Source organism: Penaeus chinensis, chromosome 40 (assembly GCF_019202785.1).
Source record: "Penaeus chinensis breed Huanghai No. 1 chromosome 40, ASM1920278v2, whole genome shotgun sequence".
Taxonomy (NCBI): domain Eukaryota; kingdom Metazoa; phylum Arthropoda; class Malacostraca; order Decapoda; family Penaeidae; genus Penaeus; species Penaeus chinensis.
In genome coordinates this window covers 25,433,192-25,448,191 of record NC_061858.1, presented here as the reverse complement: position 1 = coordinate 25,448,191, position 15,000 = coordinate 25,433,192, and the positions used below count along the sequence as shown (strand labels likewise).

The 15,000-nt window shown below is 52.0% G+C and overlaps 1 protein-coding gene across 2 annotated transcripts in view; it reads left to right on the top strand.

Annotated features, from left to right (window-relative positions):
* Positions 1 to 15,000, top strand: part of LOC125047229 (protein scarlet-like) — a 62,325-nt gene that overhangs the window by 28,189 nt on the left and 19,136 nt on the right. Inside the window, exons 1-4 of one of the 2 annotated variants that reach the window (XM_047645438.1) lie at positions 2,090 to 2,404; positions 10,116 to 10,230; positions 10,813 to 10,993; positions 12,140 to 12,188. In XM_047645438.1, coding sequence (XP_047501394.1) covers positions 2,358 to 2,404; positions 10,116 to 10,230; positions 10,813 to 10,993; positions 12,140 to 12,188 — 392 coding nt within the window. In that variant the 5' untranslated portion in view covers positions 2,090 to 2,357. Of the gene's footprint in view, positions 1 to 2,089; positions 2,405 to 10,115; positions 10,231 to 10,812; positions 10,994 to 12,139; positions 12,189 to 15,000 lie in introns of those variants that run through there. The other variant, XM_047645439.1, reaches the window with a different exon arrangement.

The following is a 15,000-nucleotide window of genomic DNA, read 5'->3' as shown; positions in this document are numbered from 1 at the left end:
AGGGAGAGGGGGAGGAAGAGGAGGGGGAGGGGGTGGAAGAGGAAGAGGAAGGGGGAGAGGATGAGGGGGAGGAAGAGGAAGAGGAAGAGGATGAGGGGGAGGAAGAGGAAGAGGATGAGGGGGAGGAAGAGGAAGAGGAAGAGGAAGAGGATGAGGGGGAGGAAGAGGAAGAGGATGAGGGGGAGAAAGAGGAAGAGAAAGAGGAAGAGGATGAGGGGGAGGAAGAGGAAGAGGAAGAGGATGAGGGGGAGGAAGAGGAAGAGGAAGAGGATGAGGGGGAGGAAAGAGGAAGAGGATGAGGGGGAGAAAGAGGAAGAGGATGAGGGGGAGGAAGAGGAAGAGGAAGAGGATGAGGGGGAGGAAGAGGAAGAGGATGAGGGGGAGAAAGAGGAAGAGAAAGAGGAAGAGGATGAGGGGGAGGAAGAGGAAGAGGAAGAGGATGAGGGGGAGGAAGAGGAAGAGGATGAGGGGGAGAAAGAGGAAGAGGATGAGGGGGAGAAAGAGGAAGAGGAAGAGGGGGAGGAAGAGGAAGAGGAAGAGGAAGAGGATGAGGGGGAGGAAGAGGAAGAGGAAGAGGATGAGGGGGAGGAAGAGGAAGAGGATGAGGGGGAGAAAGAGGAAGAGGATGAGGGGGAGGAAGAGGAAGAGGAAGAGGATGAGGGGGAGAAAGAGGAAGAGGATGAGGGGGAGGAAGAGGAAGAGGATGAGGGGGAGGAAGAGGAAGAGGAAGAGGATGAGGGGGAGAAAGAGGAAGAGGATGAGGGGGAGGAAGAGGAAGAGGATGAGGGGGAGAAAGAGGAAGAGGAAGAGGATGAGGGGGAGAAAGAGGAAGAGGATGAGGGGGAGAAAGAGGAAGAGGATGAGGGGGAGGAAGAGGAAGAGGAAGAGGATGAGGGGGAGGAAAGAGGAAGAGGATGAGGGGGAGAAGAGGAGAGGAAGAGGATGAGGGGGAGGAAGAGGAAGAGAAGAGATGAGGGGGAGAAAGAGGAAGAGGATGAGGGGGAGAAGAGGAAGAGGAGGAGAGAGAGAAGAGGAAGAGGAGGAGGGGAGAGAGAAGAGGAAGAGGATGAGGGGGAGAAAGAGGAAGAGGAAGAGGATGAGGGGGAGGAAGAGGAAGAGGATGGGGGGAGGAAAGAGGAAGAGGAAGAGGAGGGGGAGGAAAGAGGAAGAGAAGAGGAAGGGAGGAAGGAGGAAGAGGAAGAGGATGAGGGGGAGGAAAGAGGAAGAGGATGAGGGGGAGGAAGAGGAAGAGGAAGAGGATGAGGGGAGGAAGAGGAAGAGGAAGAGGATGAGGGGGAGAAGAGGAAGAGGATGAGGGGGAGAAGAGGAAGAGGAAGAGAGGGTGAGGAAGAGGAAGAGGATGAGGGGGAGAAGAGGAAGAGGATGAGGGGAGGAGAGGAAGAGGAAGAGGAAGGAGAGGAAGAGGATGAGGGGGAGAACGAGGAAGAGGAAGAGGATGAGGGGCGAGGAAGAGGAAGAGGAAGAAGGATGACGGGGAGGGAGGAGAAGAGGAAGAGGAATGAGGGGAGAAGGAAGAGAAGAGGCTGAGGGGAGGAAGAGGAAGAGGAAGAGGAAGAGGGAGGAAGAGAAGAGGAAGAGGATGAGGGGGAGAAGAGGAAGAGAAGCGGATGAGGGGGAGAAGAGAAGAGGAAAGGAAGAGATGAGGGGGACGAGAAGAGGAAGCGATGAGGGGGAGAAAGAGGAAGAGGTATGAGGGGGAGGAAGAGGAAGGGAAGAGGAAGAGGATGAGGGAGGGAGAAGAGGAAGAGGAAGAGGAAGAGGAGGGGGGAGGGGGGAGGGGGGAGTCTGAGGAGGAGGAGGAGGAAGAGGAAGAAGAGGCAGGAGGAGGTGGTGGTAGTGGTCTGGGAGGAGGAGGTGGAGGTGTTCGAGGAGGGGGAGGAGGAGGAGGAGGAGGTGGAGGTGTTCGAGGAGGAGGGGGAGGAGCAGCTCTGGATAGTGAGCCAGAGCGACCTCGAGGCACTGTCCCAGTCCTTTAATCTTTCAGGTATGTCGTGGGGGCCTGGGCCGCTGAAATATGTTCTGATTATTTCATCTCGTTACTCTTCAAAAAGTGGCGTTTGGGGAGGAAAAAGAAACATAGCTAAATTCATGATGTATGTCTGCTTGTATGAGGCATGTGTGCGTACATGTGCGTGTGTCTGTATCGACTTACAGGGGTGTGGTGTAGAGATCGCGTAACTCTGAGCATGTGTGTGTGTGTGTGTACTATTAGTGGCGCTCCAGACGGCTGGAACGGAGCATGTAATCCCCTTGTACAAGTGCGACCCCGCGTCAGTGCCTTCCGTCGCGTGATGTCAGCGTGAGAACCGTGGATTGCAGTACCTTCGTCAGCCATCATGTTTGCAAGATTCTTCACCTCTGCAGACCTACCCAATTCACCCAGGTCGATTTTCCTCTTGTGTTTTTTTTTTCTTCTTTTCTTTATCGTTTTATTTCAGTTTTTGGTTTTCGTTATTTTGTTATTTTTGGTTGGTACTGATATTCATTATGTTTCTGTGTCATTATGATTGTTTCGGTGGGATCGTTTCATTGTGTATTGTTTGTTTTTTCTTTTGCTATATTGTTCTCAAGTATATATGCAGGTTTGTTGATAATCGAGTATAAATTGAACCGTCAAGTGAAAAGTATTTGACGTAACACCCGGAATAAAAACAATCTACCAGTTATATTTCTTTGTCATTCTCATTTGTTCCGGCACGTTTGTTCGATTAATTTTGTTTTTGTTATTTTGGTGTCCAGTATATATGCATGTTTCTCAATATGAACGTTTCACAGTTTCAGTGAACTCGAGAAAAGCCTTCAGCATTCGCCACAACACCTGGAGAAAAAAATCAACCAGTGTAAAAAAAATACAGATACAAGATATTTTTTTTTCTCTCTCTCAAGGCAGTATTTAAGTCGTAGCTCACATTGACACCCTTTGTGAAATACTGCTAGCTGGAGTAAGAGGTTGTTATCTCTCCACAAGATTGACGAGAGAACACGAGTCTCTCTCACAAAGAATATAAATGTTCCTTCTGTAGACGAAGCTTTGTCATTGACCTTTTTCGTTTTGTTACTGGTTTCTTAGATTTTTATTTTATTTTATTTAATTAATTTAGTATTTTTTTCTGTTTTCTGTTGATGCCGATGTGGTCCACGGAAATCTTATTAATATGGTGTCTTAATGTGTTATAAAAAGTAAAACAGTCTGGAAAATATGAGTGACAGCGAGTTGTTAATGTTGATAATTTGCGTCTGAAGAGATAAATGCTCTATCATCATGCTAGGCCGGTTAGTCTTCAGTAACGTTGGTTAATTGATGTTATTGATAAGCAGATGTCAGGACGGAAAAAAAGTATGCATAGCTGTTATTTAATATTATCTTTCGTTGTTACAGATCAGTTCTCCGTCATGAGCATTTCTAAGTTTGCGATTATTTGCAAAATGACTGGTTAATACTATTGTGTGCTTGTTGTGCTTTTTATTGATCTTAAATATAATTAAGCTTATAGTCAGCAAGTGGACTCAAGGATTAGAATTCATTTTTATTTTACAGCTTCTACATACAAGACCACATTAATCTCCTCTTCCCACGTTTTAAAGCAGATTATCCAAGCTGCTTTTACTGTTAGTTCTCTTCATACCTTTCATAACTCGGCATAAAAAAAATATGATAATAAACACACACACAAAAAAACAGACAAACAGACAAACCAACAATCAAAACTCGGTCTATTAGATAACTGGTCTCGCTGTATCCTTAACGATAGACAGACAATAGATTTTATTTTAATGAAGTTTCCACCACGAGGCTCAGACCGCCAGTCGAGAGTCACAAGATGATGGCGGGGGAAGCGACCGAAGTTGGAGGGGGGGGGGGGGGGCGACCCGAAGTTGGAGGGGGGGTAGTGAGGGTGGAAGGGGGGGGGGACGAGACTCAAGATGGCGGAAGGCTGAGGAGAATCGATATAACTCGGCGGGAAAGAGCGAGGTAATAGTATATTATCTGGGGGTCAGGTGACGGAAGGGGAAGGGGGAGGGGGACGGGGGAGGGGGGGAGAAGAGGAGGGAGGGAGGGAGGGAGTAAGGGAGGGAGGGAGGAGGGAGGGAGGCCTCTTCGGTTACGCGTTCCCCTCCCCCCTCCTCTCCCCTCCCTTCCTCCCAAAGCGGGGATTATGACAGAGGCTGCTGATCCACGTGACTTCTGCTACTTCTCAGACTCACTCACTCACCTACTCGCTCACTTGCGCACTCACTCACTCACTCACTTGCGCACTCACTCACTCACTCACTTGCGCACTCACTCACTCACTCACTTGCGCACTCACTCACTCACTCACTCACTTGCGCACTCACTCGCTCACTCACTCACTTGAGCACTCACTCACTCACTCACTTGCGCACTCACTCACTCACTCACTTGCGCACTCACTCACTCACTCACTTGCGCACTCACTCACTCACTCACTTGCGCACTCACACACTCACTCACTCACTCACTCACTCACTCACTATCGCACTCACTCGTTATCGCACTCACTCACTATCGCACTCACTCACTCACTATCGCACTCACTCACTCACTAGCGCACCTCACTCACTATCGCACTCACTCACTCACTATCGCACTCACTCACTCACTATCGCACTCACTCACTCACTATCGCACTCACTCACTCACTCACTATCGCACTCACTCACTATCGCACTCACTCACTATCGCACTCACTCACTATCGCACTCACTCACTATCGCACTCACTCACTCACTATCGCACTCACTCACTCACTCACTATCGCACTCACTCACTCACTCACTCACTATCGCACTCACTCACTCACTCACTATCGCACTCACTCACTCACTCACTATCGCACTCACTCACTCACTCACTATCGCACTCACTCACTCACTCACTATCGCACTCACTCACTCACTCACTCACTCACTATCGCACTCACTCACTCACTCACTATCGCACTCACTCACTCACTCACTATCGCACTCACTCACTCCACTATCGCAACTCACTCACTCCACTCACTCACTCACTATCGCACTCACTCACTCACTCACTATCGCACTCACTCACTCACTCACTATCGCACTCACTCACTCACTCACTATCGCACTCCACTCACTCACTCACTATCGCACTCACTCACTCACTCACTATCGCACTCACTCACTCCTCACTATCGCACTCACTCACTCACTCACTATCGCCTCACTCACTCACCACTAGCCACTCACTCACTCACTCAATATCGCACTCACTCACTCACTCACTATCGCACTCACTCACTCACTCACTATCGCACTCAATCACTCACTATCGCACTCACTCACTCACTCACTATCCGCCACATCACATCACTCACTCACTATCGCACTCACTCACTCACTCACTATCGCACTCACTCACTCACAATCAACTACACACTTCCACTCACTCACTCTCACTATCGCACTCACTCACTCCTATCGCACTCACTCAATATCGCACTAACTCACTCACTCACTATCGCACTACACTACATCTCACTCATCTATCGCACTCATCTCACTCACTCACTACACTATGCACTCACTCACTCACTCACTATCGCACTCACTCACTCACTCACTCTTCGCACTCACTCACTCACTCCCTATCGCACTCACTCTCCTATCGCACTCACTCACCTATCGACACTCACTCACTATCGCACTCACTCACTATCGCACTCCCACTCACTACGACACTCACTCACTCATCACACTCACTCACATCACTCACTCACTATCGCACTCACTCACTACTCGACACTCACTCACTATACTCACTCACTCACTCACTGCGCACATCGCTCACTCACTATCGCACTCACTCACTACGCACTCACTCACTACCACTCCCCTCACTATCGCATCTCACTCACTCACGCACTCACTCACTCACTCACTATCGCACTCACTCACTATCGCACTCACTCACTCACTCACTCACTCACTACCACTCCACTCCATCCTCACTCACTCAACTTCCACTCACTCACTCATCACTCACTTCGCACTCACTCCACTACTCACTCACTCACTCACACTTACTCACTTGCGCACTCAGCCACATCACTCACTCACTCACTCACTCACTCACTTCGCACTCACTCACTCACTCACTCCCACTCACTCACTCCTACACTTACTCACTCATCACTCACTCATCGCACTCCTCCACTCACTCACTCGCACTCGCTCACTCACATTCGCACTCGCTCACTCACTCACTCACTCACTTCACTCCTTGCGCACTCGCTCCTCACTCACTCACTCACTCACTCACTTCACTCCTGCCACTCACTGTTCACTCACTCACCACATCACTCACTCACTCACTCACTCCTCACTACACTCACTCTCACTCACTTCCACTCCATCACTCATGCTCACTCGCTCACTCACTCACTCACTCACATCACTACTCCTTGCGCACATCGCTCGCTCACTCCTCACTCACTCACATCATCCTCACTCACTCACTCACATCACTCACTCCACTCCTACCCTCACTCACTGCACTCGCTCGCTCGCTCACCACTCCTCACCACTCCTCACTTCACTCACTTCCACATCGCTCGCTCACTCACTCACTCACACTCACTCATCCCACAATCACTCGCTCACCTCACTCACTCGCACCTCACTCACGCACTCGCTCGCTCACTCACGCACTCGCTCACTCGCTCACGCACTCGCTCACTCGCTCACTCGCTCACTCACTCACTCACTCACTCACTCACTCACTCACTTACTCAGTCACTCACTCAGTCACTCACTCAGTCACTCACTCAGTCACTCACTCAGTCAATCACTCAGTCACTCACTCAGTCACTCACTCAGTCACTCACTCAGTCACTCACTCAGTCACTCACTCAGTCAGTCACTCAGTCAGTCACTCACTCACTTGCGTACTCGCTTGTTCACTCACTCACTTGCGCACTCGCTCGCTCACTTACTCACTCACTCACTCACTCACTTGCGTACTCGCTTGTTCACTCACTCACTTGCGCACTCGCTCGCTCACTTACTCACTCACTCACTCACTCAATCACTCATTTTCCAGACTCACGCACTCGCTCGATCCCTCTCACTACTTCCCAGAGTCACTCGCTCCCTCACTCCCTTCCTCACTCCCTCCCCCACTCGCTCCTTCACTCCCTCCCCCACTCGCTCCCTCACTCCCTCCCCCACTCGCTCCCTCACTCCCTCCCCCACTCGCTCCCTCACTCCCTCCCCCACTCGCTCCCTCACTCCCTCCCCCACTCGCTCCCTCACTCCCTCCCTCACTCCCTCCCCCACTCGCTCCCTCACTCCCTCCCTCACTCCCTCCCCCACTCGCTCCCTCACTCCTTTCCCCACTCGCTCCCTCACTCCCTCCCTCACTCGCTCCCTCACTCGCTCCCCCACTCGCTCCCTCACTCCCTCCCTCACTCCCTCCCCCACTCGCTCCCTCACTCCCTCCCTCACTCCCTCCCCCACTCGCTCCCTCACTCCCTTCCCCACTCGCTCCCTCACTCCCTCCCCCACTCGCTCCCTCACTCCCTCCCCCACTCGCTCCCTCACTCCCTCCCCCACTCGCTCCCTCACTCCCTCCCCCACTCGCTCCCTCACTCCCTCCCCCACTCGCTCCCTCACTCCCTCCCCCACTCGCTCCCTCACTCCCTCCCCCAGTCGCTCCCTCCCCCACTCGCTCCCTCACTCCCTCCCCACTCGCTCCCTCACTCCCTCCCACTCGCTCCCTCACTCCCTCCCCCACTCGCTCCCTCACTCCCTCTCCCCACTCGCTCCCTCACTCCCTCCCCCACTCGCTCCCTCACTCCCTCCCCCACTCGCTCCCTCACTCCCTCCCCCACTCGCTCCCTCACTCCCTCCCCCACTCGCTCCCTCACTCCCTCCCCCACTCGCTCCCTCACTCCCTCCCCCTCTCGCTCCCTCACTCCCGCCCCCGCGCGCTCCCTCACTCCCTCCCCCACTTGCTCCCTCACTCCCTCCTCCACTTGCTCCCTCACTCCCTCCCCCACTCTCTCTCTCTCTCTCTATCCCACTCCCTTTCCCTCTCCCTCTCTCCCTCTCTCCCTCCATTTCTTTTTCTCTCCCTCTCTTGCTCCTTCCATTCCACCCTCTCCCCCTCTGGTCTCCTTCCCTCCCTCCCATCTTTTTTCCCTCCTTCATTCTTTCCTCCCTCCCTCCCCTCCCTCCCTTTCCTTCTCCCTCCCTCCCTCCCCTTCCCCCTACTTTTCTCCCTCCCTCCCTCCCTTCCCCCTACTTCTCTCCCTCCCTTCCCCCTAATTTTCTCCCTCCCTCCTTCCCTCCCTTCCCACAACTTTTCTCCCTCCCTCCCTCCCTTCCCACTACTTTTCTCTCACCCTCCCCTCCCTCCCTTCCCCCATACTTTTCTCCCTCCCTCCCTTCCCACTACTTTTCTCCCTCCCTCCCTTCCCACTACTTTTCTCCCTCCCTCCCTTCCCCCTACTTTTCTCCCTCCCTCCCTCCCTCCCTCCCTTCCCCCTACTTTTCTCCCTCCCTCCCTTCCCCCTACTTTTCTCCCTCCCTCCCTCCCTCCCTTCCCCCTACTTTTCTCCCTCCCTCCCTTCCTTCCCCCTACTTTTCTCCCTCCGTCCCTCCCTCCCTTCCCCCTACTTTTCTCCCTCTCTCCCTCTCTTCCCCCTACTTTTCTCCCTCCCTCCCTTACCACTACTTTTCTCCCTCCCTCCCCTCCCTCCCTTCCCCCTACTTTTCTCCCTCCCTTCCTCCCCTCCCTCCCTCCCTCCCTTCCCCCTACTTTTCTCCCTCCCTTCCTCCCCTCCCTCCCTCCCTCCCTTCCCCCTTCTTTTCTCCCTCCCTCCCTCCCTTCCCACTACTTTTCTCCCTCCCTCCCTCCCTTCCCCCTACTTTTCTCCCTCCCTCCCTCCTTTCCCACTAATTTTATCCCTCACTCCCCTCCCTCCCTTCCCCCTACTTTTCTCCCTCCCTTCCCCCTACTTTTCTCCCTCCATTCCCCCTACTTTTCTCCCTCCCTCCCTCCCTCCCTCCCTTTACCCTCCCTCCCCTCTCCCTTCCCACTACTTTTCTCCCTCCCTTTCCCCTCCCTCGCTCCCTCCCTCGCCGCCGTGTCTTCCAGGTGTTCCCACAACCATGTTTTCGAGCAACACAGTGCACCGCCTTGGCTTCTGTCACGGGTTCGTTCCGCCAACATATGCCGGGCGGGTCACAGCAGAGCAGTCACGGAGGGACATAGATCGTAGCTGATAACGCTTTCCACGCACACGCACGTACGCATACACACGCATATGCATTTACCTACGCATGGACACACGCACACGCACGCACTTGCACTCACCTACGCACACACCCACCCACGCCCGGACAGACACACACGCACACGCACACGCGCGCGCGCACACACACACACACACACACACACACACACACACACACACACACACACACACACACACACACACACACACACACACACACACACACTCTTTCTCACGCGCGCGGATCGCCTTACACCCTTCACCTGCGCGTCCTCCTCCCCCACCCATTCTCGCGGCCACTCGGGCTCGCCTATTCAGTCGTGGGCGGACGGGCGCTCGTACTACGCTGACAGAGGGGAGTCACTCGGGGCACTGGGAGGAGAGGACTCACTCGAGGCGCTGACATTCTGTCCTGGCGCGGAAGGCGTGGGTGGCGAGGAGGGACGCGCGTCGACGATACGGTGATGAGATGAAGAGACTCCCGTGTGTGTTCTGAGCGTGCGGGACACTAGTGGTGTTGTGGCGGCCGGTGCTGTGTGGCGAGCTGGCCGAAGGAGGAGAGAGAGAGAGAATAAGAACAGGAATTAGAAACTTGAAGATGTGGCTCAGTGGGTGACGCGGTGTGAGCGATAAGAGAGATAGAGAGAAAGAAAAGAGATAATTTTGCGTCGCTGATCGAGTACCAAGCACCATGAGCGACAGCTGGAGCGACCTCGGCGTCGATGACATCCGTCGACGCCGACACTCCCTTCCGACGGAGGAGTTCAGGGTGGCCGGCAACCCTAACCCTCTCGGTATTCCCTTCTACAGGAACCTGCCGGTGATGGGGCTGGAACAGGAGGAGAGGGCCTCCCTCCTGGGCTCTCAACAGTACGTGTACCAATCGTCCGGCTCTGACACCTACTCCGGGGACTTCTTCGATGAGGTGAGTGCCGGCTATCAGGACGTCAGGGACAGGTTCGTTTCCTTAAGATGCCCCGGAGAAGCACTGTGGTCCTTTCCCCTCGCCCAGTTTCATCTCGTGTCCCCCTTATTCACGTGTTTCGTCTGTTGTGCTGAGTTAGTCGGTCTGGTGATTGAGCTAACTCGTTTTATGTTGAATTATTAGGAATGCTTTGTAAGTGTAGTGTAAAAGACTATTGTAATAGCGAATTGCTGGAATGATAATTTATATAAAGGTATGGTCATCTATAATGCCTTATTGTGCCTTACTGATATACACTAGTGTTGACATTTTGAACAAAAAATATTCTTGACAAGTTGATTATTCCACAAGGCAAGTATAGTTATTCAGTGTGCAAATTAGTTACTGCATTTCATTAGAAGTTTCCAGCACAAAAATGTAATAATTCCACATAGTAGAATTCAGTCACCCCCTTGCCTTTTACTGCATTTTCCATACTCGAATATATATATCCGAAATATCTCCCATTTTCTGTGATCAAACTGACCAGCTCTCCCAACCAATCTCCCTCGTACCCTTACCCCTTGTCTTCAACCCCGTCAGGAGGAGGCTGCGGACACCTCGGGCCTCGTGAAGCAGTCGGGCCTTGGGTATGGCACCTGGAGAGCACCCGACGACGGCATCACACTCACATGGAGGGACCTGAGCGTGTACGTGCCACAGAAGAGGAGCTGGTTCCGGAACGACGCGGGACATCGGCCCTTCAAGCGAGTGCTCAACAATGGTAAGTGTGAATGAGGGAGTGAGCGTGTGTTTGGGCCGTTGAATGGGGAAATCATACAAGGAGGTCGTAAGGTCGTCCGTGGTTAAAGAGTCGTGATTACAGTTTATAGGGCACCTTGATGGCGAGTGAAATCAGCTTCATAAATGTGCTTGAAATAGTTTCACGCGTCTAGATGTGCATGTTCCGTTTTAACATTCATCAGATGCTTTATCCAAACCTCGCCATCATATTCAGCTAAAACCTTCAAAGTATGAAAGACCATTATTTTTTTCTACCCAAGAATTCCACATTTTTAAAAGGCTAATCAAAATACCATCAGCACTTGGGTAAATATAATGGCATTGGTTCCAATTCCTGACTACCAATAAGGCCCTCAAAACGCCAGGAGGTACTGTATCCCGCTAGGAAACGTCACTTTGGGGTATTTTCAGTATCCAGAAAATACCAGGTAGGCGACAGGTTTAATAGCCGTCCCGCTGGGCATGTGTGGGTTGTCTGAGTTAGAGAGAGGGGGGAGAGGGAAAGAGGGAGAGAGAAAGAAGGAGAGAGAAAGAAGGAGAGAGAAAGAAGGAGAGAGAGAGAAGGAGAGGAGAGAAGGAGAGGAGAGAAGGAGAGGAGAGAAGGAGAGGAGAGAAGGAGAGGAGAGAAGGAGAGGAGAGAAGGAGAGGAGAGAAGGAGAGGAGAGAAGGAGAGGAGAGAAGGAGAGGAGAGAAGGAGAGGAGAGAAGGAGAGGAGAGAAGGAGAGGAGAGAAGGAGAGGAGAGAAGGAGAGGAGAGAAGGAGAGGAGAGAAGGAGAGGAGAGAAGGAGAGGAGAGAAGGAGAGGAGAGAAGGAGAGGAGAGAAGGAGAGGAAAGAAGAGAGTGAGAGTAATGGATTATTCTAAAACTAGTTCACCCGGCCTCGATACACTTTAATTCATTTAGAGGCCAGGTTATCGAGTCCTTTCAGTATTCAAAAGTAAATGCAACAAGTTATCTGCTGAAGAGTTATTCTAAGGTGGATTAGTTGGTTAAGATATCCTCTTTCTCTTTCTTATTCTACAACTTTACTCTCATCTTTACATTTAGTAATTTGTGAAATCCTAAGAGTTCACACACCCCGTTAACTTGTGAGCGAAACTAAAAACCCAAAAACTTCAAATTTCAGTGTCTGGAGCCGTCCGTCCTGGCAGTCTGGTTGCTCTCATGGGCTCGAGGTAAGTGAGCAATTCTTTCTGACTTTCGTGAGGGTCCTTTGAGGCGGACGCTGATTTCCTGATTTCTTGACATAATGTGTTTTTTTTGTAACACCTTTTCCCGGTAATGTAAGTTAATCAGTCTAAACTTAGATGTAATATAAAAAAAGGGGGGAGGGGGGCAGGTCAGATCTTGTGGTTGACCCGGCTCGCCTGACCTTGGTGCCTCGTCTCGAGTTGGTCTGCGCTGCCTGCTCAGTCAGGGGGATATCTTCGAAGATCATGCAAGCTTTCAGTGGGTTTGGAGCCGGCTTTTTCATCGGCTTTCATGATTGAACGATATATATATATGTGTCTGTGTGTCTGTGTCTGTGTCTGTGTCTGTGTCTGTGTGTGTGTGTGTGTGTGTGTGTGTGTGTCTGTGTGTGTGTGTCTGTGTGTGTGTGTCTGTGTGTGTTTGTCTGTGTGTGTGTGTCTGTGTGTGTGTGTCTGTGTCTGTGTGGATATAGATGTGGATGTAGGCGTGAGAGTATGTGTGTGAGTATTTACTTGAATTACCACGTGTTATTTGCTCTCGACTAATTGTACATTTTTAAAAACAAACAATCAGCTGGTTAGCGTTCGCAAGATTTTTACATACGTCATTCCTACAAACAAATTTCGGTTGTTTTCCCCATCACATATTCGGTGACTTAATCCTACGAATATCTGTCCAAACAAGCATAGGCATTCTGGGCCAGTGACACGTGAAGGGAATCTTTAGTCTTGCAAAAAGGCTTCGCGAACACAATCAATAATGTCTAGTTGGGTGACAAGAGCTATTTTCCCCTGAAATGCAGACAACAGGGATCATCTCTATAACGAGTGTTTTATATAATTCCTTCCAAATATCTCTTATGGTTGCTATTTTGGCTAGATCGACTGTCCATTGGTCGTGTGGTGGTTTCAGATGCGTGTTTACTCCCATGTATGGTACGCTCCCTGACACACTCCCTCTCCTCCCCTCTGTTTCTCTCTCTCTCTCTCTCTCTCTCTCTCTCTCTCTCTCTCTCTCTCTCTCTCTCTCTCTCTCTCTCTCTCTCTCTCTCTCTCTCTCTCTCTCTCTCTCTCTCTCTCTCTTTCTTCCTCCCTTCCTCCCCCCCCCTCTCTCTCTATCTATTTCTACTTTTTTCATTTCTCTTCTCTCCACGCTCCTCTTTTCCCTGTATCTTTCTCTTTCTCTCACACACAGAAAGAGAGGCAGACAGACACAGGCAGACAGACACAGGCAGACAGACAGACACAGGCAGACAGACACAGGCAGACAGACAGACACAGGCAGACAGACAGACACAGGCAGACAGACAGACACAGGCAGACAGACAGACACAGGCAGACAGACAGACACAGGCAGACAGACAGACACAGGCAGACAGACAGACACAGGCAGACAGACAGACACAGGCAGACAGACAGACACAGGCAGACAGACAGACACAGGCAGACAGACAGACACAGGCAGACAGACAGACACAGGCAGACAGACAGACACAGGCAGACAGACAGACACAGGCAGACAGACAGACACAGGCAGACATACAGACACAGGCAGACAGACAGACACAGGCAGACAGACAGACACAGGCAGACAGACAGACACAGGCAGACAGACAGACACAGGCAGACAGACAGACACAGACACAGGCAGACAGACAGACACAGACACAGGCAGACAGACAGACACAGACACAGGCAGACAGACAGACACAGACACAGGCAGACAGACAGACACAGACACAGACACAGGCAGGCAGACAGACACAGGCAGACAGACAGACACAGGCAGACAGACAGACACAGGCAGACAGACACAGACACAGGCAGACAGACACAGACACAGGCAGACAGACACAGACATAGACACAGGCAGACAGACAGACACAGGCAGACAGACAGACACAGGCAGGCAGACAGACACAGGCAGGCAGACAGACACAGGCAGGCAGACAGACACAGGCAGGCAGACAGACACAGGCAGGCAGACAGACACAGGCAGGCAGACAGACACAGACACAGGCAGACAGACACAGGCAGACAGACACAGGCAGGCAGACAGACACAGGCAGACAGACACAGGCAGACAGACACAGACAGACAGACACACACAGGCAGACAGACAGACACAGGCAGGCAGACAGACACAGGCAGACAGACACAGGCAGACAGACACACACAGGCAGACAGACACAGGCAGACAGACACACACAGGCAGACAGACACACACAGGCAGACAGACACACACAGGCAGACAGACACACACAGGCAGACAGACACACACAGGCAGACAGACACACACAGGCAGACAGACACACACAGGCAGGCAGACAGACACAGGCAGACAGACACACACAGGCAGACAGACACAGGCAGACAGACACACACAGGCAGACAGACACACACAGGCAGACAGACACACACAGGCAGACAGACACACACAGGCAGACAGACACACACAGGCAGACAGACACACACAGGCAGACAGACACACACAGGCAGACAGACACACACAGGCAGACAGACACACACAGGCAGACAGACACACACAGGCAGACAGACACACACAGGCAGACAGACACACACAGGCAGGCAGACAGACACACACAGGCAGACAGACACACACAGGCAGGCAGACAGACACAGGCAGACAGACACACACAGGCAGACAGACACAGGCAGACAGACACACACAGGCAGACAGACACACACAGGCAGACAGACACACACAGGCAGACAGACACACACAGGCAGACAGACACACACAGGCAGACAGACACACACAGGCAGACAGACACAC